Here is a 22751-nt window from a genome sequence, read left to right on the forward strand (position 1 = left end):
AGGCATTTATCTGGGGGAAAAGCGCATTAAAGATTACCTGAGTGTTTACTTCCACTGTGCAATACTACCTGTGCAACTTGCGAGTCGAATGCCTGCATCTTTGAACATTATATAATTTTTTCTTTTTGCACTAAGCACACTATTAATACTTCCAAAGTTTTCCTTCTTAAAAAAATACTTATGTCAATTGTCTAGCCCTCCACTATTTCTTCTTCAGTATTTATCTTTCATTATTTAAAACAGCTCTTTATTTTCTTACCAGTATATTCTTTGAACAAGTGGAGGGAGACTAGCAAAGTAAGAATTTCATTGCTCAGTGCTATTGTTAAATTTGTATTGTGCATTTGAATAACAGAATAAGAATTACGTTGGTGTACACTGTACAGTGTCTGCTTTATTCTGGTTTTGCAGGAGAATGAACGGAATAGGTGTACAAAACGTCTGCAGGAGTGTGCATGACATACTTGAGCAATTTATACAGAAAACAGAGCACATAAATACAGTTTAAAAAAACACAACAATGGAAATAAATTACATTGATTGAATTAAATAGATGAACAAATCCATATGTTTCCTTCAAAAAGTAAGAACATTCATGTCAAATATTTTCACTTTTTAGCTACGAGTTGCACAGATTGATACAACTGAGTCCCTCCTGGAAGCAAATACTGCGCAAGAACAATCACAATGGATTCAAACTAGATAGAGATTATTTATGGAATCAGTCATTGACTTGTCAGCAAAAACGCACCCAAAGCTACCGGTAAGTGATGAAAAGTGAAAATATTTAAATCCACTATATTCAGTGCTGCTCAGTTTCCACAACATGGGAAAAAACAAAAAATAAAATTTCAAATTTCAGTGTTGAAAAGTTACATTGAAGGATGCTAATCTATCATTTTCAAGTGCAAAAGTAACAAAGAGTGTTGGTTCATGTGTTTATGTGGGACAATCTACCAAAAAAAAAAAAAACCTGGCTGCACTGGGCGAAATTAATCATTTACCACCTCTGCAAGTGGGTGTTGACCTAACAACAAATACGATGAACTGCAAGTTTGTATTGGTGCTTGAGAAGCAATTTAACAAATTCTTCTTCTCTTTGTCACTCTGGACGATCATTTCAACTCAAATCTCCCAGAAGCTTAATTTGATTACTCTCTTAACTCATTCACTGCCATTGACGGAAAAATACGTCAATGTCAATGTTTTTGCTGAACTGGCAGTGAATGTGTTAATTTGTTCAGCCTGGTGCAATAATGGAAGTTGTACAGTAGTTCGGCGGAGGGGGCTATCCCCTGGGTGAAAGTTCTGATATGCACCCATCACATCATTCACAATAGCAATTATTATATGTGCTTAAGTGGAACACGTGGTATGCATTCCACAGGAGGAAATGACAAGAAAACATTCCAGTGACATGGTATACAAAAAACAAAACAAAACAAAAACAAAAAAACCAACAACAGTATAGTCTAAAACAGCAGAGAAGACCAAAACAAAAGGCACAAAAAGACATTTTGAGACAAATCAAGAGGAGATGTCCTTGCCAATCAATTGGAGGCCTTGCAGAGGCTTTTGAGTTGTTAGTCATTTCAAAACGTTGCCAGATTGTATTGCCATTGTGACTATAGTGAGTTTTACTGCATTTTGTTGTCTTTTCGCTACTTTACAAGGCTCACTGAGCTCCAACCAACAAAGAAACATGTCAGTTTCTGTTTTCTTTCATGTATTTACTTGAAAGTCAGACATGCTGGGCTTCTAACTTAATACAAAATGTTAGCGTTGAGAGCAAAATTGTCCGCAGCTCGCTCAGCATCATGAAGAGAAAAACACCGCATGTCACAGGATGGCGAGCGGATTCAGCGTTTAAAAGCTAAGTTTGACTACAACGAATTGTAGACATTGTAGATATCGTGTCTCTGACTAGTTGAAATTACATTTTGAATTTTTTTTCATTCACGATAAGGTAATTGAGACTAGTCAAATTAACTAGTCAATTCAATTAAGCAGAGTTAAAACTGAATTAGAAATCGCCTCAAATAAACAACAATCGACTTTTCCTGACCTAGACGGTGACATCACATCTACTCTGAAAGCACGTGGGAGAAAAGGCAGATGTGGGACTCTACACGAGCAGAAAGATGAGCAACGTTTGCTCAGCAAATCTGCGTGAATAGTCAGGAACGAGGAAAGTTGACAACTCTAACAACTTCTGACAAGTTGCAACTTGTAGGAGAAACTTCATTACTGTGATAACAGAGATTTTTTTTTTTGATTCCTAAAGCAGACCATCTGCAAAATAAAACGGACATCTAAGTTTTCCTTAGCACGTGTTGCAAACTTTTTTTTTATTTTTATTTTTTTTTTACCTGAGGTGGAGGAGTTATGGCTCACTATTTCAAGGAAAGAGTGTTTGCTGACAACTAGTTAACAGGTTTGTAGGCCAGGGCAGCCACAGTCATGTGACTGTAACGCTTGTACGTCGATAAAGACAAATAAGCAAGCTAGCGACTTGTAGGAGAACAACAGTGTCAGTAAGGCTGCATTGCTGTATAAAACACATGAACCTGGGGGCGGGGTCACATGGATGAGCTAAAGGCAAGATTGCAAAGACATACATCTCACAAATAGGAGATTTTGCCTTGAAAGGAAGGACAGTAAACACAATAGATTAATGGAATAAATACTGCCGATGGTAACTCACAACACCGCCCAGATGGAAGTTGAAACCACGTAGGACAAGACACAATCAATGACGTCACATAATAACAAGAATAAGAATAATAAGCAGCACATATTTCTCTTCATCCTCCTTCAGGCTGCATGCAAGCGAGTGGGATGAGAGCGACATTGTACTTGTTTTTTGTTTTTGTTTTTTTTGAAACGCCACCTTTGTGAGAAATGCAGCAGCACATCTGGGATGAACAGGATGTCTTGAGGCAGGAAGGGAGGAGGGAACCGGGGAGTCAACATGAAGACGGGTCCTTGTGGAGAAGACAGGGTTTGGAGTAATGGAGTGTTTCAGCGCTATAGAGACAAGATGAAACACACGCACGCGACAAACAAACACAAAACACACAAAAAAACAAATGGTTAGCAATTCACCTTGTCATGAAATACTCGTTCGATGAATTCACATAAAGGGAGTAATGCACACACTAAAGTTAAGATTCTGTTTGTATCTACATTTCTGAGCCATAATTAGATTTTTTCAAATGCATTCAAATATATTTATAATAATTTATTAACTGATTCAAAGTGGTGAATGTTTGTTTTTGTCAATTTCAATTAGTGCTGTCAAACTTAAAGCATTAAATAATTAACTACAAAAAATCTCCTATTGATCATTTATTAACGCAGGTTAATCACACTATTAATTTTGACCAGAGATAAGCATTTAGCTGACAGTGGATGGTTACGTTAAAGGTAGCACAGGTTGTGTTTGAGAATTAAAAATAACTACATTCATGAAAGTAAAGCATTTAATAAATGTTTGCGTATGACATTCAGAATATTTGTTCATGTGAAACGATTGGGGTCATTTTTTTCTTCATGTGCAGACGTCCTCACAACATTAAATGTCGAAAAAATTAACACATAACATGTGTGCTTTAAGTTTGGTGGGCAAAAAATGTTGATTAAAAAAAAGCCTTTTTAATTAAGCGATTAATCGTGATGAATCAAAATTCTAAGATGTGATTAATCTGATTAAAAAACTTAACAATTTGACAGCTCTAATTGGAATCCAACAGCTGACTTTCTCAAGTACTAGTACGTTTTTTTTTCCCAGCTTGTGTGTGAAATTCAGGTTTGGAACGTGGCCCATACGTTGCAAACCGGAACCGGAATCAAAGCTGAGGTGTAAAAACACGGAAGTCCTGTCTCTTCCGTGGCATATACCCTATAGACGTTTGAAAGTGTGTCACACAGATGTGATGTCATATAGCAGCAGCCAATAGAAAATCACCTCCAGATAACATCACTCCGAGGCGACAATTTCCGAAATGCAATGCTAGGTCAGAAATAGTTTTTTTTTTATTTTACCATGATGTTTATTAAATATTCAACACAAGTAATACACTTAAAAAAAGAAAACTAATAATAAACTAACTAAAACTGTATTTTTTAAATAACTAAAACAAATAAAAATGAACAGAACCACCCTGAAAACGAATTAACGAATTATTGACGTCATCGCCTGCGAGCCGACCTCGACTGCGAGCCGTGCGCTCTGGCGGAGGGCGCCGACTCGGCTTTGCTCGCCGAGCGCCGACTGGCACTGGCGCGCAAGTCTGCCGAACGCCTGGACTCTCTGCAGACGCCCGAAATCCTGCTCCTGCCCGCTTGATCGCTCGCGTGAGCCGACGCGCCCGTCCGCGTCTCCGGATATTTGGCGTTCAAATGAGCCAAGACCGCGTCCGACTGAGATGCCGCTGACGGGTGCGCGGATTTCGACCTGTGACTCGACGGTTGCTTTCGTCGCACCGAATGATCGAGGTTAGGTTTTTCACTCCATGCTTCCAGCGCGTTAGGATATGCATGCAAAGCTTTCGACGAGGTTCGATTGTCGACAGCAAACAATGACGACTTGGTCCTGGAGGAGGACGCGGGTACGACGCGAGTTGTGATGAACGTGTCCTGGCGCGCCGGCACCGAAGCTCTCCGTCCCGACGCGGGCTTCCTCGTGTTGGTTTGAACCGCCGACTCGCTGCTCTCAGAGCTGATGGAGCTTTTCCGCGTGCGGGATGAGCCTGCGCTTAGCTCCGACTGAGAAACGTCGCTGACGCTCTGGCTGCGGACGAAGGTGGCGTCTCGAGGAGGTAGGACCTTGCTTGTGTGGCTGCGAGGGGCGAGTGGGGTTCTTACGGGGCTGGTGTGGAGGCTTCGCGTGAGGGCGCGCAGGTGGTGCGTGGCCATGGCGGGGACGCTGCTCCCCAGGACGGGACTGGCGCGCGGGCTGCTCCTGACGGGGGCGCGCGCCGGACTGTTTCGGGGGCTCCGCGAAGCCCGTCCCGATTTGGCGGCCAGCTCTTTGGCTCGGGAGCGGCGCGGGCTGCTGTTCAGGCTGTGCGGGGACAGCGGTGCCTCCAGATCCTCCAAGCGCTGCGTGAGGGCCAGTTTCTGCTGGATGGCCATGCGCAGCAGGGAATTCAGCGTCTTCTTCTCATCCTCGGCGGCCGCGAGCTGCCTCTGCATTTCGTCCAGCTGGGTGACGTACTGGTCGCACCTGAGAGACGCACACAACGTGAAAAGATGCGGCATGCACAAGTGGCAACAAGCTGTTAAATGACACGTCAACCATTGCACTGCATTTCAAACCTTTTTCTATTAGTCATGAATCGAGCAGTCGTTAGTAGTAGGAGTGCGACGAAATATCGATATCTCGATAAATCGTGATGCTTTGTCTCCCGATAGATTATTAATATGCCTATGCAAGCATCACAATATTTGTAGTTAATGAACAGCCACTATAACGGCTCCATTGTTCATTACTTATTGAGTAATTACTTGGCAGGCCACGAGGGGAAGTCTTCAGGCGAAGAAGCTTACTTTTACTTGTGTTTATCTGTCCAGCACCATATCTGTTTTGCATACGTTTCTATGAAAAATGTGTATTATATCTTCAATTTTAACATTTTAAAACATTTTGTTTTGACTTTTTCAGCACACAATTTCTGAGGAGTATTAATATTGATTTAATATTTAACTCTTTTACTGCCACACGTGATAAAAAAAAAACCTTTGAAATGACAAAGGCTTTGATCATTCACGTCTTGAAAACGTTCTATTTCATCAGATTCCATCATGTTTCATTGTAATTTCGTATACCAGCAGGCGGCAGCCCATTGAAAAGAGATAAAATTCTGCCATCTGCTGGCCATAGTTAGTGTTTTTGATTCCACAATCCATTGACCATGCAGTTAAAAAAAAAAAAGAAAAAAAGTTGATGTCATTTACCGTTTATGGCGGCATACATCGTGATTTTACTAATCGTTATTAAATGTTTTTGGCGGTCAAAGAGTTAAGTCATTTTATTTATTTATTTACTTCTGCAATGTTACACAAAAAAAGGATGTTTATAAAATGAAACAAGTGACTATGTAGCTGACTAACGTGTTGCATGACTTTTGTTGAAGAAAGACACAAATTTGTTCGCAGAAAATTGTCTCTGTTAAGAAGACATTTGTATTTGTTTAAAAAAAAATACACTAAAGTACTCACTGTGAAGAAGACACCTGTTTTAATATTGTGTTTCAGTGATGGCACAAAAAGAAATTGTTTTCTCATTGATAAAATATCAGTTTATGTCTTGAGTAGTTTTATTGTAGATTATCGTGGATTTATTACCTGATCAATATATTGATCATCACGGTATCGTCATATCGTGGGATAATATCGTGAGCCTTATATCGCATAATCGCATATCGTATTGTATTGTAAGGTACCCAGAGTTTCCCGCCGCTAGTTAGTAGGGGATGTTACCTCAACGGCAATATCATGATACCACGATGTTAAAATTGCCATGACATTGTCGCTGTGATGTTACGATATTAAAAGTAGCACATCTCAGGTTTCATTCCACTTGCAGCACTCCCTGGCGGTTAGTTTAATTAGTGCAGTTTAATTTTAATTAGGCACATTTTGGACGCCTACGTTTAAGACCCAAGTTGATCGTCATATGAAGGGGAGCGTAACACGGAGTTCCTCCACAAATGGACTCGATTCACAATGTGTGCCTGCATTCGCAAGTGTTATTGCTGATTGTAGGCCGATTATGTACATTGAGCGTAATATTCCCTCTATTATTAAAACTATATGTATAATTATGACCTCTGCTATTTAACATTCTCCAGACCAGACATTTACATGCAACTACTCAAGTTTATTTTATTTCAAATTACATTTTTTTTTTGTTCTACAGAAATCACACACCCACACAAGCAAATTACCCAATCTAAAGAGAAAACTGATTTATATTCACATAGACTGCAGTGGTTATCAGTCCCATAAATCAGTCACACCAGCAAATATTTTTCAAATTCTTCATCAAAAAACATTGTGATAATTTCCATATCATCATGCAGTTCTTACCGTATATGATACTGTCTAATACTAATACTGTCGACAATCTGTGTTAACATTCATTCAAAAATCAAAACAGTAAAAAAGTCAGATTACTTTCTTATTGATTTTACAAACCAACACAAAAACAAGAGCAAAAGCCTGAAATGTTCACAATTCAACTTTAGGCTCAATGGTTTTAATACTTAATTGACGTTGAAGTGATCTGGAAACCTGGTAACGAGCATTCATTCAATTTCGGTAAAAATATGCTTGCTTTTTAGCTGCCACAATCAAGGACAGTTATGTTGTTTAGAGAGGGGTCAACAAACTTTTTGAAACTGAGAGCTACTTGGGTACTGATTAATGTGAATGACTACAAATTTGATACACACGAATGAACACACACACCCACACGCACTTTAGAAATAACATATCTGATCAAATTACCTTTTATTATATTGTTATGGTATTATAATACAATATCTATACAATATCTATACATTAATCTGTGTGCAGATTGCAGACAGTGATCAAAGTAATGATTTGTCGCAAATAATCATCAACAGTGATTTAAGAAAGTAGCAAAATAAGATGAATATCAATGTGCAACACTTTTTTTTCTAATGTTTACATTTCCCAACATTTCTGGGAAATCTCAATGTCTCATCCCTGGTGAGCTATTTTTAGAACACACCCACAGGCTACTCATGTGGCAACATGCTGGTGACCTCCATTTTAAAGGAACAAAATGTGTCATCAGGATGACTTTCCTGGTATACATTTTCCACAAAGAACCTTTGTGCACTTTACTTTTGACCACAAAATGTAACGTACGTTACCTAATCAGTTAAATATTAAACTCAAATTCTGCATTGCGGTCTTTTTTTCGTATTTTATTTGTTGTTTGTTTGTTTGTTTGTTTGTTTTTATCTGAGCAAAAAAATTAAAAATACAATAAAAGAAGTAATTCAAGTTTTTGTGTTAAATTATAAAAAAATAAGTTGCTTTTTCAGAATATATTTTTTTTATTATAAACTAAAAATGGAAAGAACAAATGGATTGTCAACACTGCCTTGCACCAAAATAGGCAAAACTATTTGTGGAGTCAAATGACAGCAATGACTTCTCTCATTCACAAGAGGGCGCCACAAAACTTTCTAGAGACTTGTGTTGTGTGTCCAAAGACCTTGACTCCTATTTGTGCTCCAATCCCTCTAATGTATAATATATATATATGTATGTGTATAAAGACACAAAGACAAAAACCTTGTGCCGTTATTGTGCTCTTAACATCCCCAACGCGGTGCCCTCCCACATGAGACTGCTCCCCCGCTAAAGGTGACCCGGCTCGGAGGAACAAATCTGCACACGGCAGAGCATGTGGTTTGTAATCTTCACGTGAACCAGCAGATTGTCCGTTGTAAGCTTATTACACAAGTACAGGAAAACGCTGTCGCGCAACCACAAGGCCATTACTAAGCAAGAAAAATACTAGAGATGGAGGCAGTCATGGTAGAGTAGGGATGTGTTTAAAAAAAATATATCTTTTGAAATTTTAATATATCTCTTTTTCCCATAAATTCTTCAGAAAATCGAATTTTAAAGGCCATTTTGGTTTCTTGGAATTTACTGTTCCCATTAATTGATGAGTATGTTCTTACATTTACGAAAGATCTAACTTATTGCACTTTCAGAGAATTAGAATCTTTAATGTATATTTACATTTATTGAATTATCCATCCATCCATCCATTTTCTAAACCACTTATTCCTCACAAGGGTTGTGGGGGGTGCTGGAGCCTACCCCAGCTGGCTCTGGGCAGTAGGCGGGGTACACCCTGGACTGGTTGCCAGCCAATCGCTGGGCACACAGAGACGAACAACCATCCACACTCACACGCACACCTAGGGACAATTCGGAGCTCCCAATTAACCTGCCATGCATGTCTTTGGAATGTGGGAGGAGACCGGAGTACCCGGAGAAGACCCACGTGGGCACGGGGAGAACATGCAAACTCCACCCAAAAAGGCCGGAGCCTGGACTCAAACCCGAGTCCTCAGAACTGGGAGGCGGACGTGCTAACCACTCATCCAACCACCGTGTCGCCCTATTTATTGAATTATAATTATGAAAATATTTTGATCTCATCCTTGCTAATTTCAATGTGTAACACTTGAGTGATTATAACATGTTAAAATTTACTTTGGGATTTAATAATTGTGGAGTTTGACATTTAAAAAGAATTGGGGTTTTATAATTAATCAATATCAGATTGAAGTTAAGTGAATTGAATAGAATTGAATAATCAAAGTCGAATCAAACTGAACTCTTGTGAATCAAAATAGAATCGATTGAGGAAACTAGAATTGATACCCAGCCCTACGGCAGACGTACTATTAATATTCGAGCCTAAACCGAATTTACAAATAAAAAGAAGCTTCTTACCGACTAGCAAACATGACTCGGAGTGAAGAGAAGGTGGCCGCATCTTCTTTCAAGGCTTTGAGCTCATTGCGTAGTTTCATCATGGTTTCAGACACCATGCTCTTCTCCGTCTCATACTTGCTTTTCAAATTGGACAAAGCCAACTCTGCAGTCTAAAAAAAAAAAAAAGATACAATTGCACAAATATATTGCCATTGCTATATAGGAAACAGAATGTAGTGATTGTTGTTTTTGCTATACTGTGCAACGATAGGGCAGGTTTGAACTTGCACCATTTGTGCACTCAGTTGTGCTCCCTCAGGGAAAACTTTCCACTCACAAATGTGTGCTGTCAAAGGACAATTGAAAGCAGCCAATTGATGCTCAGAACAGCCTCATAAATGACCATCTGTCATAAGAGCAATATTAAAAGGATGGTCAAAGTCAAGCCAATAAAGTGCTTTATATAGAAAAAAAATCACTTAGAGCTAAGAGACTAAATTAAAATCTTTTTGATACAATGAATATGAAGTTCAGTGGTAAATACCACATTTTGGGGGGAGTGCAATGGGGAAGTCTCAAAGGCACCTGATGATGATGATAATGATTCTAGTCTTTCCTTCTGCGATGTACCTGTTTGTTGGCCTTGAGCACAGTTCTGAGAGTAGCAATCTGCTCTCTCTTGGTGCTCAGAAGGGACTTGAGTTTTAGTACTTCCTCCAGCAGGCTTTCAGCATCCCTCTCCATCTCCACACTGCTACTCAGGCCCGAGTAAGGCATAGCGCCCCGCTGACGACAGAGGTCCACTGCCACCTGAGGGCAAGTTCACATTGGGAGGGAACAGAGAGCAGTCCATTGACATCTCGGACAAAAAAAAACAAAAAAAAACAAAAAAAAATTACATTAAAGTGACAGGACTCGTTATTTGTACTAAATTGCAGTTTACTTGTGTTTTCATATGTTGTTTTGCACTGACGCTCAATATCCAGTGGAAGCCGCATCGACGATTAAACTGGGTAATCCGTTCCATTCAAACCCACACAGAGCCACGTGTCAACAAGGAATTGGATTTGTGCAGACACGAGCTACTCAGCTCCATTTAACAGTCTGAGCTGAGCATTAGCGTTAGGGCACTTGTGAAGGTGTCACCACTTTCACTCAGAGCAAAAGCCCTGCACTTTCACTGAGAATGCTTTTCAACACTTGAGTATCAACAAAGCATCACGAGAACATCGTAAATACTTTTGTTAGGTTACCTTATATAGGGCTGGCTATTGTTAAGGACCTCGCAAATCAATTCGATTTCAATTCTTTATATTGTGATTCGATTCCGTATTGATTTAAATGTCTTCATATTGATTTTCGATATTGTCACCATTAGCCACTAGCCAGGAGGTGAATCGATTGAGAGGATTTGCTTACTCGATTCAGATTTCCAAAATTGATTTGATTCAGAAGGGCCCGATTCGATTCACATTGATTTTCGATTCAGTTAAGGATTTCATGCAGTACCAATTTTACTTTTACATGGAAGACATTTCCAGAAGTACCAAATGCTGCAAAATAGTCGAAACTTCTTTCTCTTATTTGGTGCATTCGTAAAAATATGAATATTTACATTTATAATTGAATCCAATTGTTACATTAATCATATCATATATGTTTTATTGAAAATAACCTGATCAAAACCATAAATAATAATTGAAATCAATTATAACCACAGCGCTATGTAAATAAAGTGGCAAAAACACTGGCAAATCGGGACATTTACATTCTTATGACAGATTTTAGACTAAGGTTCCAGTGGTTAATAAATAAATAAAAACAAATTTACCTGTACTGTAAGAGACACAGCCATAGAAGATAATTATGCATCCGCATTTTGTGTTTTTAAGTCCAAAACTTACTTTACTTCTTTTAGGGGGTATTTGATACATTAATTTACGGGGGAAAAGCCGTATTAAAAGTATCGATTCATACTTTTATGAATCAATAATTGGCCTATGAAAAGGAATATCGATTCGATATCGATATATTGATATTTGAGACCCAGCCCTACTCCATAGTGAATTGGGGAGGGGAATGTTGTGATGTATTGTACTTCAAACAAACTTCAAACTTCAAACAATGTATTGATTAACCAATATTTCTACTGGAGGTGGAATAATTTAAAAACAGAATGGCTCCTATACGTATAACAGTTTTGCGGCTGGAACATATTAGCTGATCACTTCAATTACCTTGGTTTATTAAAAAAAGAAAAAAGAAAAAAAGAAAACTTCAGGTTACAATCGGGCTCATGGACTCAATTAAGTTCATGATTTGAGGTCCCACTTTAATCGACAGTTGCAGCCCGGATTTCTACACAACCCCGAGCATGTTATTATGACGAGGGGTGTCTTACCCGGAGGTGTTTGATCTGGCATCTGATGACCGCAACCAAGTTGCGGACATTGGAGGGGTCCCTAAAATCCAGATTGGGGGAACCAGGGCAACTTGGAGAGTCTACGGAGGACCCTGAACTGTCCACCTCCCCCATAAACTGCAAAGCCGCAGCTTTGGAGATGAAGGTGTCATTGGCTCGCGGCTTCTTCTGGGAATTTGGCGGGGTGGAGATGTGGAGCGGCCTTCTCGCACCAGCTCCGCCGTGCGCCCTGGCGCTGTCCCGGTAATAGTCCAGGGTGACCCGTTTGGGCGTCAGGTTGTTGCACACGCAGATGTGGTGATAGAGGTTGGACAGCTCCTCAGAAAAGGCCAGCAGCTCTTCCTGAGCCACGCTCAGATGGCCTTCGGAATCGCTGGCCACTTTGCGCGTGGCTCCGATCTCCACCTCCAGCTCACTGATCCGCTCCTGGTCCTCCCTGCTGGACTTGATGCACTGGCGAATCTTGTCAGCCAGCTCCTGGGCCTCCGCTCGCCACCGGTCCTTCTCCTGTTTGTATCGTTGCTCCAGGGTGTTATAGCGAGCGCCCGCTTGAGACAGTTCGTCCCGCAGCTTCAGGAGCTCTTCGCTGGCTGAACGCATACGCGCCTCCAGCACTTCTTTGCTCTTTGTGTCCACCTCGTAGTCAAAGACGACGTCGGCATTCTTGGCCTCCTCCTCGTCCGCCTCGTGGTTGTGCTGTTGGCTGCTCTGCGCGGCCTCCAGCTGTTGGGTGAGAGATCCGACTTTGTCCTCGTGCTGACTCAGTGCTTGCTTGGACATCACCAGCTGCATCTGCAATTCCTCCACCTTGCTGATGAGACTCGACTTTTCTCGTTCCGCCTGCGTACAACCAAACAAAAACAGAGCAAGCATCAATATTAAGTACAGTGGTTGATGCACTAATACCTGCAGCTCAAATGAGACATGATATGTCCAAATTTTTCATATCAAGATAATGCTGTGGAAGAATATATAATGAAAAAGTATAAATTACATAAATTATTTTTGCGTTTTGATAACAATGGACGGACCTAATTCGGGTCAATTGGTGGTTCAAAGCAAACATGGTGAAGCAGCATTTAGCTGTTATACTGCATGCAAATGGTATAAGGTGCCAATTAGTGTAAATCAGGGCTGGGCAATAAATCTAATTAATTCGATTAATTAAGTTGCCATTTTAAAAATTGCATCATTGAAAATCGTAAGATCAAGGTGCACATAAAAAAACTATAAATAAATGCACTCTTATCTTTTGGATTATTATCGATTATTCAAAGCTGTTGTTTTTAAGTTCTGTTATATCCAAACGTTGTTGTGAGTTATAATTTTGCACAAGTGGCGCAAGCTATGAATGTTAAGTTTACGTTAAAACTGATTTAAAATCAGTATACATTATTGTTGTCTGAATATTTTGCACAGGATTTACTTTTGAATGAATGAAACCTTTAAATAAATGTTTGTTGGGTTTATTACTTTGATTAAAAGCGATTAAAGTTATAATCGTCCAGAATGACTGAGAAAAAAAAATGGCTTTATTTTTTGGCCATATTGCCCTGCCCAAATGTAAATGCTCTTAAATCAAGGTAAAAGAAAAAAAACATGCTCTTTTTCCATACCTATGAAGAAGTGCTTTCAAACAATTTTAAATAAAAATCATGTTCTCAAAAATGTTGTACTTGCACTGTACGTTCTTTTAGCAATTTTAGTAAGCTACTTTTTATTTCTTCACTTTGCTTTTAAATGTCTTTCTTTTCAAATGTTGTACTTTTAATTATGTAATGCACACTGACTTACCTTGTTTATGACATTCACAATATTAATAAAGCTGCCTTGTCTTGCATAATTTTGCACTCAATTAATTCATTCAAATGATCAGCTCTCAGCAGGAAAGCAGAATCAGCCGTTCATCATTTTCAACAGGACAAAAGACGATTCTGCGTGGTACACATTACCCCCAACCACCTTTACACTTGCATGCATTTTTCATGTGAAACAGTGGCTGACCCCATTCGGCTCTTCACTCCAAACATCTGCTCGTTTGCCATTTGCTCACCCAACCCCCAATTTGAGTACTTTGCATTCATGACAAATTTCCTTCAAGATGAGAGTGATCACTCCAAATGTTAAAACATTCCTGGGCATCCTGGATTGCTTTGTGAATAAGATTATTTCTAGCCAAGATAGACAACATTACAGTGTATGTGGTGCCAGATGCTATTTCCAAACAGTGTCTCTTTTGCCCTCTTTTACACTAATGCACAGCGGATGTGGTGTAAAGCAGGAAGTACAGTACAATGTTGTTGGCACTTAACAGTTACCATTTAGCAAGTTGAGATGCCTTTTATATAATTAAAAGTAAACTGCACTTTAAGATTGTGCTTAAATAGTACAACTCCGTAATATGGGACTGAGAGGACAGTCATTTAAACAGACAATTGAACAGAATGGGTTGGTGAGGATTTATTTTGGCAAAAAGAGCCAGATCTGCTTTTAGAGAGAAGAGTTGATGTGTGTTTCAAATAAGTATACTGTCAAGCCAGATTTGCAGCTATTTGTCGCAAGTGACAAATTGACAAAAGGAAAATGTGAATTTTGCCTATGGATTCGGCTTTTGCGTATAAACGATGACAGGAAGAGCTACCACCTTCCATGTTTTAAGCCGATATTACGCCATACGTACATATTGTAGTCACAAAAAAATGGTGGCGGATGACAATATCAGTCGGGATGAGCTCCTCCTGCGCACCTTTCCTCACAGGGTTCTTCTGTGCCCCGCCATGTTGTGGTTTGCGTGTGTGTTTGTACATACTATCATGGGGATATGGGGGAGGGGGATGGGTGGCTTTTTCTTTTTATTGTATTATGGATGCTTTAATTGTTCAGCACCTTGAGTTGCATTTGAATGTATGAAAGGTGCTATATAAAAAAAAAGTTTGATTTAATTTGATATGTTTGGGGGGGCAAAGAAATTGAAATATTACTGGAATTAATAAAAGAATCAAACATTAGTGTCATTCCCGATGGAAAACAGCAAATCAGCTCAATTGCTAATTACGGACTCTAAAAATAAAATGACAAAAAACAAAAAATTAATTACGCTAAAAGTCAGCCGAATGTCTTGTGGCAGAGACCATCTCATATGAAGGCTCCTTTTTCTTAATATTAGCAAAACAGTAACAAATGCATGTTCGTTTTGAAAATTTTTACTAATTTCGCTTAAAAAAAATTGAAACATTTGGAAGGAAATCTCATTATTGTAGACTGCAAAAAGCATTTGGAATATTAGCGAAACTCACCTCACCTGCCATGTAGACAGGGCAGTGAGGAAGGAGGAGCTTAATGCTGAAGTAAATATGTTGTCGGTATACAAAAGGACAAAAAAAATTGTTTCCTTACCTGAAGGAGTTGCTGTTTAAGTTTCTGACTGTCTGAAAAGTGAAGCTCACTCAAGAGGTCGGAAACAAGCCCAGAAGCTGGAGCACGTAGAAATATGTCACTGTTGCGTGGGGTGGAATAACGCTGAGTGATGCCATTACTTTTGGAGCCCTCCACGTGACCGGGGTGAGCCGAATTGGAGGCATTGTTAACGCCGCTGCCCTGTCCGTCAGCCTCTCCCGTCCGGCCCTCGTCCTGGCAGTCATCCAGCTGGTCCAAGTGGAGCTCCAGGTGGCCCACGGAATCGAAGGGGTTCAGGGTCAAGGCAGAAAGTTCACGGCGGAGACAGTTTTTCTGCTCGCGCTCCTCCTTCAAGGATTCCAGGACCTCGTCCAACTGATGCTCTGCAATCTCTCGCAGCCTCGCGGCCTCCTCCATCTGAGCCCGCAGCTCCTCCTGCTCCTCGTTCTTTTGGTTCAGCTCAAGCTTTAATGTTTCAAATTCCACCTAAAATAGCACAAATAATGTACCGTATAAAGCTTACAAAAATCTACTCTGCCACAGTATTCAGAAGCTATTTGAAATTAGAGAGAGCCCTTATGATATAAGGGGTACAAGTGTCTATAAAAAAAATAAAATAAATAAAAATAAGAACAAATGTTAAGGTGTGGTTCTGTAAGGGGTGATAATTTGTGGAATCATTTTGGTAATGACTTGAAAAGATGCAAGTCAATTGTTGAGTTTAAAAAAAATGTTCAAAAGTAAAGTAAAGTAGAGTATTATTTAAATCAGACATGAACTAGCAAAATTGCAGAAATGAAATGAAATGTTCTTTTTGATTCCATTATGAGGGTAATGAAAATTGTATATGGGAGTACGATGATGTATTATTACGGTGTACGCCTAAGAAATTCATGCACATACACTATTGACAATTGTACGTATGTTAACGTGAAATTGTCCACATGAGTAACTTCAAATCAAATTAGTAGTGCTATAATTCATAATTAATTTAATAATCGATTTCATATGTTGATTTTTTGTAAACGTAGACCCTACTCTGTGCCCAGCGCAAGTCTAGCACAAAGAAATCGATGTGTTTTCATAAAAAGAAGATGAACATGTATGACTGGCTATTTAAGGGACAATTTACAGTGTTAAAATTTTAAATTTGATTAAAGCTGATGTTTTTGCATTTTGTTTCTCTTCTGTACCGAAAATAAACAGTGACCTTAAAACAAAGGTACAGAGCTGTGGTTTCTGACTGGCAGTTGTGTTCCACCCTTACCAGTTTAGTTAGGTTTTTTGTTTGCATCATGTTGGACATAACGATTGCATTGTGGTTGTCACAGTGCTGTATGGCGCTAGTACTAGTGAAGCTAATTATTCACTCCTTTTGTTCTAGCATGCAAGTAACTTGCAAACAATAACTGGTCTGCCCGGTGTCCTTAACACAAGACTTGAGCTGGTTGTGTCAACAAACAATGTGCAGCAGCGATAGAAAAACATGGTAGGAGCAAAACAGCTTTGCTTTATGAGAAGAGTAGAAGAAGAAGAAAATTGCAACAAAACTTTAATAATATACCGTAACTTGTTATTCAGTTTAGGAAGAACACATGCCCCTGACTCGTTATATTAGCTGTTTGTCTGTGTTGCTATAGTGATTGTTTGCGAACATTCATTATTTGAAGGAATATTACCCCTTGAACGCCATGTTAATTTTATTTTAGCCTGTGAATGGGATTTTACATTGCCAGCATTAGGACTGGCTATGATTCGAAAACAATGTCTTGTATATTTAAATGTACAATGCGTGTAATTCTTTTTTGTTGTGTGTTTAGTTTTACAGAAAATGTGAAGCATCACGGTGCATTCTGGATGGTTTCACAACATGGGAATTTGCAAACACACATGGCGACATAAGATTAAATGTATTTTTTCAATTACCAAGTTTTATGATCATGGGATGTCGAAAGCATGACAACATTTCAATTAAAATAAAAATCAACCTTAAACAGTTCTTGACTATTATATGTTATATGTTGCCTCACTAGCCTAAACAAGACATTCTGATTAATATTATAATTGTGGAATATGAGTTATACAGCAAAATCCAGCCGTTTTTATCCATCTCAGGGTGCAGCCATTTTGAAACTTGCTGTCGACTAGGGGTGTTAAAAAAAAAAAATCGATTCGGCGATATATCGCGATACTACATCGCGCGATTCTCGAATCGATTCAATAATCGGCAGAACCGATTTTGTTTTTTTTTGTTTTTTTTTTAGGATTCACACCTTGAGCATGGAAGAATGTTATATGAACGGAACATTAAGCCTTAATATTTTATTTTAATGCTGTTCAAACATGAAACAGATTACAACCTCTATAAGACTGAAATTTCAGATAAATAAATAATACATTTTCATATAAATCTTACACTCTACAAGCTTACTGATTAGTATTTTCTAAATTTGAATGAAAAAAAAATCGCAACAATCGACTTATAAATTCGTATCGGGATTAATCGGTATCGAATCGAATCGTGACCTGTGAATCGTGATACGAATCGAATCGTCAAGGTACTAGGCAATTCACACCCCTACTGTCGACTGAAGATGACATCACAGTTGCTCAGTACTCAAGTAACGACCAATCACAGCTCACCTGTTTTCTGAAGCTGAGCTGTGATTGGTTATTATCTGTGACCTGAGTAACTGTGATGTCATTTTCACTTGACAGCAAATGGCAAAATGGCCGCCTTCTGATAATGAACTGCTGGATTTGCTGTTTAACTCATATTCCACTAACGAAATATAAACCAGAATAGCGTATTTAGACTAGTGGGGCTGCACAGAATATATTATTGTCAAGAATATTTTGGGGGTTTGACTTCCACTTTAATTACCCAGCCCCAAAAGTGGTCTAAACTAGGGGTGTTTAAAAAAATCGATTCGGCGATATATCGCGATACTACATCGCGCGATTCTCGAATCGATTCAATAATAGGCAAAATCGATTTTTTTTTTTTTTTTTTTAGGATTCACACCTTAAGCATGGAAGAATGTTATATGAACGGAACATTAAGCCTTAATATTTTATTTTAATGCTGTTTAAACATGAAACAGATTACAACCTCTATAAGACTGAAATGTCAGATAAATAAATAATACATTTTCATATAAATCTTACACTCTACAAGCTTACTGATTAGTATTTCGAAATTTGAATGAAAAAAAATCGCAACAATCGACTTATAAATTCGTATCGGGATTAATCGGTATCGAATCGAATCGTGACCTGTGAATCGTGATACGAATCGAATCGTCAGGTACGAGGCAATTCACACCCCTAGTCTAAACTGTATGAAAAGTATATTTCAGTGATAACTGACCTGATTTTCCTTGAGCACAGACACTTGCTTTTGAAGCGATGTGTTCTCTTCTTCCAGCTCGCCGTTGTCCTGCAACTGACGCAGCTCACGTACTTTAAATTCCTTCATCTCGTCCCTCAGGTGCCCTTTCTCTGCCTCCAAGCACTCACAGTCCTGTGGAACACAAGCCACGCTCAAATCACTTCCAAGTATGACAAAGGAAAAAGTCATTTGTAAACGGTACCTTCTTCAGCTGAGATGACACAACCCCAAGTCTGTCGATCTCCGCGTGGGCATTGCCGAGAGCGAGTCGTGCTTGCTTGAGTTCTCCCTGGACTTCTTCCAAGCGCGTTGCCATGGCAGCCTCCTTAGATGCCGTCTCCTGAAGCAGGCTCTCTTCCCGGCATTCGCCGTCAGCGACTGCACGCTTCTGGCTACTCACAGAATCTGCAAAGGCCTTTCAACCAATAATAAGAGTAGCTTGAAGGAATTTTGCAGAGCTAATATTCAACAAAGCAAGTCAAATAGACTTCATCAGGCATTGATCAGGCAATCGTGAGCGTGAAGCTTTAAGAAGCTAAAATTTAAGACCATGTCTATAGAACACAAGACCTGCCTGTTATTCATTATAAACAGAATGACAATTCAGAGTAGGCCATACAGGCTCAATATTATATAACAATATACATCCATCCAGACATCCATCCATTTTCTTGACCGCTTATTCCTCACAAGGGTCGCGGGGGTGCTGGAGCCTATCTCAGCTGGCTTTGGGCAGTAGGCGGGGTACACCCTGGACTGGTTGCCAGCCAATTGCAGACTGCTGCATGTGTGACCGGTAAATTTGAGCCTTTTTTAAATTATCATTATTATTATTATTATTATTATTATTAATAATAATAATAATAATAATAATAATGATGGATAATAATAAAAAAGTTATTTATTATTATTATTATTATTATTAATCATAATAATAATATATAACTTTTTTTTAAAAACATTCAAAGTGGCCCTTGCAGCTTTCTATTTTTCTGTCTGTGGCCCTCAGAGGAAAAAGTTTGGACACCCCTGCTGTACATTATATCAACAATTTATAATTGCTTCATTGATTTTTACCATGTTTAACTCATTCACTGCCATTGACGGAAAAAGACGTCAAATGATGCATTTTTTTTGCTGGTCTGGCAATGAATGTGTTAATTATTTTATAATGAGGGTCTTCATGCTGGGAAATCAAAAGACTTTTTAAGAATGTTCATACACCCTGAGGACTAATAATCTCAGGTGATCATCAGGTGCTTAGTTATGATACATAATATCAAATAGCATATCAATGACTCTCGGCTATTTTGCCATAAGCAGTAATTTAGTAAAACATAACACAATACATATCAGTTACTGAGACGGAAACAACAATGGGGTTACATGAAATTGTAAAGTGCGCTTAACTGAACACTAACATGTCGTTAAATAAACATTTTAATTGACAACATATGAGGCTGCGCTAACTTGTGTAAAGTCCCGCCAAAGCCGACAAACATGATCAGCCCGGAAATCAGGTTTAGGCAGATTTAAAAATTAATGGGAATCTTCTGCGCAGCACATTTTGTACCATAAAGCGCTTTGCTTCCAACTAAGTCGTGCTCAGTCAACACTTTCTGTTTGCTTTATCCTGTTAAAAGGTAGAACAGCAGTATATCGAACAGTGGTGTCTGAAAACAAATCAATTGTGTTGGTTGGTAGTCTAAATATAGCAAAAGGCTTCGGGCGCTCCCACCTCTTTGAGCTGCTGCAGCTCCACGTTGAGGCCCTCATGCTCCTCCTCCAGTTGCTGATTTTTGATCTTGAGAGCCGAACTCTCTTCCAGCACCACCAGGCCATAGCGGGCGGCCTGCAGCTTCTCCTCGGTGGCCTCCTGGAGCTCCAGAGTCAGGCGCACCACCTCCGCTCTCAAGTCTTCGCTCTCCATCCCGGCATCCCCGTCCGCCGCCAACGCTGCGCCAGCCGCGTCCGCATCTGCCTCGGCCTCCAGCATGCTTGCCTGGCTACCCGCTCGTCTTCCAGCCTGCTCCTGTGACCTCCTTTACAGCCTCACTCTCATTACTCCACCCTAATCAAAAAGAAAGCAAGGACGCAGGTGTACTGGCAACCCAAAAAGGCATTTTTTTCCCCCAGAAAAAAACCCCCAAAACATTTCTCCAAAGACTATTATCCCGGTTTTAAAGTTATAGAATGCAGATGCATTGTAATCAGCTTCATGTGTATAAGCCAACCAGATTCAACATTTGGACAGATATTCTCGGGAAATCTTATCACATTGTCATTACAGTATAAGACCGCAACATCCCAACAACACTTGACTTTACCTTTATTTACATGGGTTTTTTTGTTTTGTTTTTTTGGTTGTTTTTGTTTGTTTGTTTGTTTTTGGTGCGGGGTGCTCTGTTACTGTGACTGGCAACTCATGCTACCGTTATTTTGCCGTGAACGGCTCTGATTGTTGGCATGTTCTCAAATGTAGAGAATAAAAGTAAGCCACCTACTGTATAAAATAAATATTCAAGTAAAGTACAGAAACTTGAAAATTTTAGCTAGTAACAAAGTATTTGTACTTCGTTACTATCGTCGCTAAAACGTGCACCTTGCAAATAATTTAACAGCCAATATAACGCCAACTAACCAGAAAACCATTGACCACTATAATTTGTTACATTGCAATAAGCAACGTAATAAGTTTCAATACCATACCAAAAATAATAAGACGTACAGGAATGTCGGCATGCTGTTTGGGTGGGGCAAACAATCACCATTTGCTCATATCATCTGCATTGAGCCAATATGGAAACGCCAGCTGCTTGCCTTCCCTTGTCCGTCGGTCGATACCCGCTCGTGTATCGGGTAGCATCCATTTCCCCTCCGCCACTATTTAGCTTCTCAAATAGCTGCTGCCGTGAGAGAACATTTCGAGCAGCAGACCTTTTTTTTTTTTAACACACTAAGCCACTCTGTCTGTCTGAAATATTCGGCCGGGAATAGGAAAAGCCCGACACGAAACGCACGCTGGTCATACAGCTAGCAAGTACAAGTTAGCCATTACGCCACAGAATTACTTGACGCTTCTCGCGTGGATGGAAATGCAATGTGCAAGCGCCATTGCTTAGAAAAAGCCGACTAGGTGAGGGAGTCATCTTGACGTCATCGCGCTCCGACAAGCTAATTTAGCAAAGGAGACATCATTCAAGCGGAATGTTACAAACCTTACGGTTTTTCCACCCTCGTTTTCTCAAGATGTGAGTCGTTCAAGCCGGTAACTGCGCGTCGCTCCCGAAGGAGCTGTCAGTGTGAGCGTATCGTACGCGGAGGCCCGGGACTTCCGTGGGTCCGCTTACCTCGCTGGTTTTGGCCGGGTTGTGCTGGAGTCTCCCGCCGAGGTCGAGCCGAGTGTGCTCAGGTTTCTGCTGCTGTAAAGTGTCCTACTGCCGCCCGAGAGCGCGTCAAACGCGCGCCGAAACGTCGAAGCACAACTGCTCTCTCTACCGAGTAAATGGGGAATTGCACCTTCCCAGTGACACTTTTCCTAGTTCAGCATAACAGAGCTCTGCAATTCATCTCCCAATACTCTCTGTGGATCATATTTTCTTGTACATACATGGACTTCTATAGGTTAATCATTTATTTGTTTTGAGTTTTTAAGCTTGGACCGCCAGAGGGCACCCATCTTACGTTGCCACGCTTCATGACAACTTCGGTGCGGTTTACATCGCAGGATCTCTGTAAGAAGGGGAGCTATTTGCATCAACCTTTCACAGTTTAATAGTTAATACAGATATTATATTTACATCATATTTACAAATTACATAGTCAAATATACAAGGATCACGGGGTACAGCGAGATAACTTTATTACTTATTCCTATTCCCTTTTGAGCATGAAAAGTGTGCCTAGTGATGATGAACATTTATATGCTTTCCCATTATTAAATTAGTCCGTGCATTGCCTCCGCACAGAAAATCGCTACACTTTGCCACATCTAATATGGCGACGACATTTCCGTAGGACTCCGCTCTCTGGGATTCTGGCCGACGCCCA

The 22751-nt window shown here is 39.8% G+C and overlaps 1 protein-coding gene across 4 annotated transcripts; it reads right to left on the minus strand.

The window, feature by feature from the left end:
- Positions 1-374: 374 nt before the first annotated feature.
- LOC144013964 (protein bicaudal D homolog 2) lies at positions 375-22211 on the minus strand. 4 transcript variants are annotated; one of them, XM_077513393.1, is made up of 10 exons: positions 22052-22211; positions 20440-20772; positions 18904-19116; positions 18681-18833; positions 15311-15796; positions 11894-12754; positions 10123-10302; positions 9511-9662; positions 4867-5227; positions 375-3027 (listed from the first exon to the last, which is right to left on the minus strand). In XM_077513393.1, exons 2-10 carry the CDS (start codon positions 20695-20697, stop codon positions 3022-3024), a joined length of 2670 nt encoding a protein of 889 aa, XP_077369519.1. In that variant the 5' UTR covers positions 20698-20772; positions 22052-22211; the 3' UTR covers positions 375-3021. The 4 variants fall into 4 exon arrangements, with proteins under 4 accessions (XP_077369519.1, XP_077369520.1, XP_077369522.1 ...); XM_077513394.1 differs by having other exon boundaries at positions 21920-22069; XM_077513396.1 differs by lacking the exon at positions 22052-22211 and adding an exon at positions 21470-21821.
- Positions 22212-22751: the final 540 nt, after the last annotated feature.

This window comes from Festucalex cinctus, chromosome 2 (genome assembly GCF_051991245.1).
Source record: "Festucalex cinctus isolate MCC-2025b chromosome 2, RoL_Fcin_1.0, whole genome shotgun sequence".
In the NCBI taxonomy this organism is placed as follows: Eukaryota; Metazoa; Chordata; class Actinopteri; order Syngnathiformes; family Syngnathidae; genus Festucalex; species Festucalex cinctus.

Excerpts from the sequence above, each read along its gene's own strand:
- LOC144013964 (XM_077513393.1), bottom strand. The coding sequence starts at position 20,697 with ATGCTGGAGGCCGAGGCAGATGCGGACGCGGCTGGCGCAGCGTTGGCG. Across the intron at positions 19,117-20,439 it reads AGCTGCAGCAGCTCAAAGAG|GCCTTTGCAGATTCTGTGAG; the intron begins GTGGGAGCGCCC and ends ATTGGTTGAAAG. Across the intron at positions 18,834-18,903 it reads TGTCATCTCAGCTGAAGAAG|GACTGTGAGTGCTTGGAGGC; the intron begins GTACCGTTTACA and ends TGTGTTCCACAG.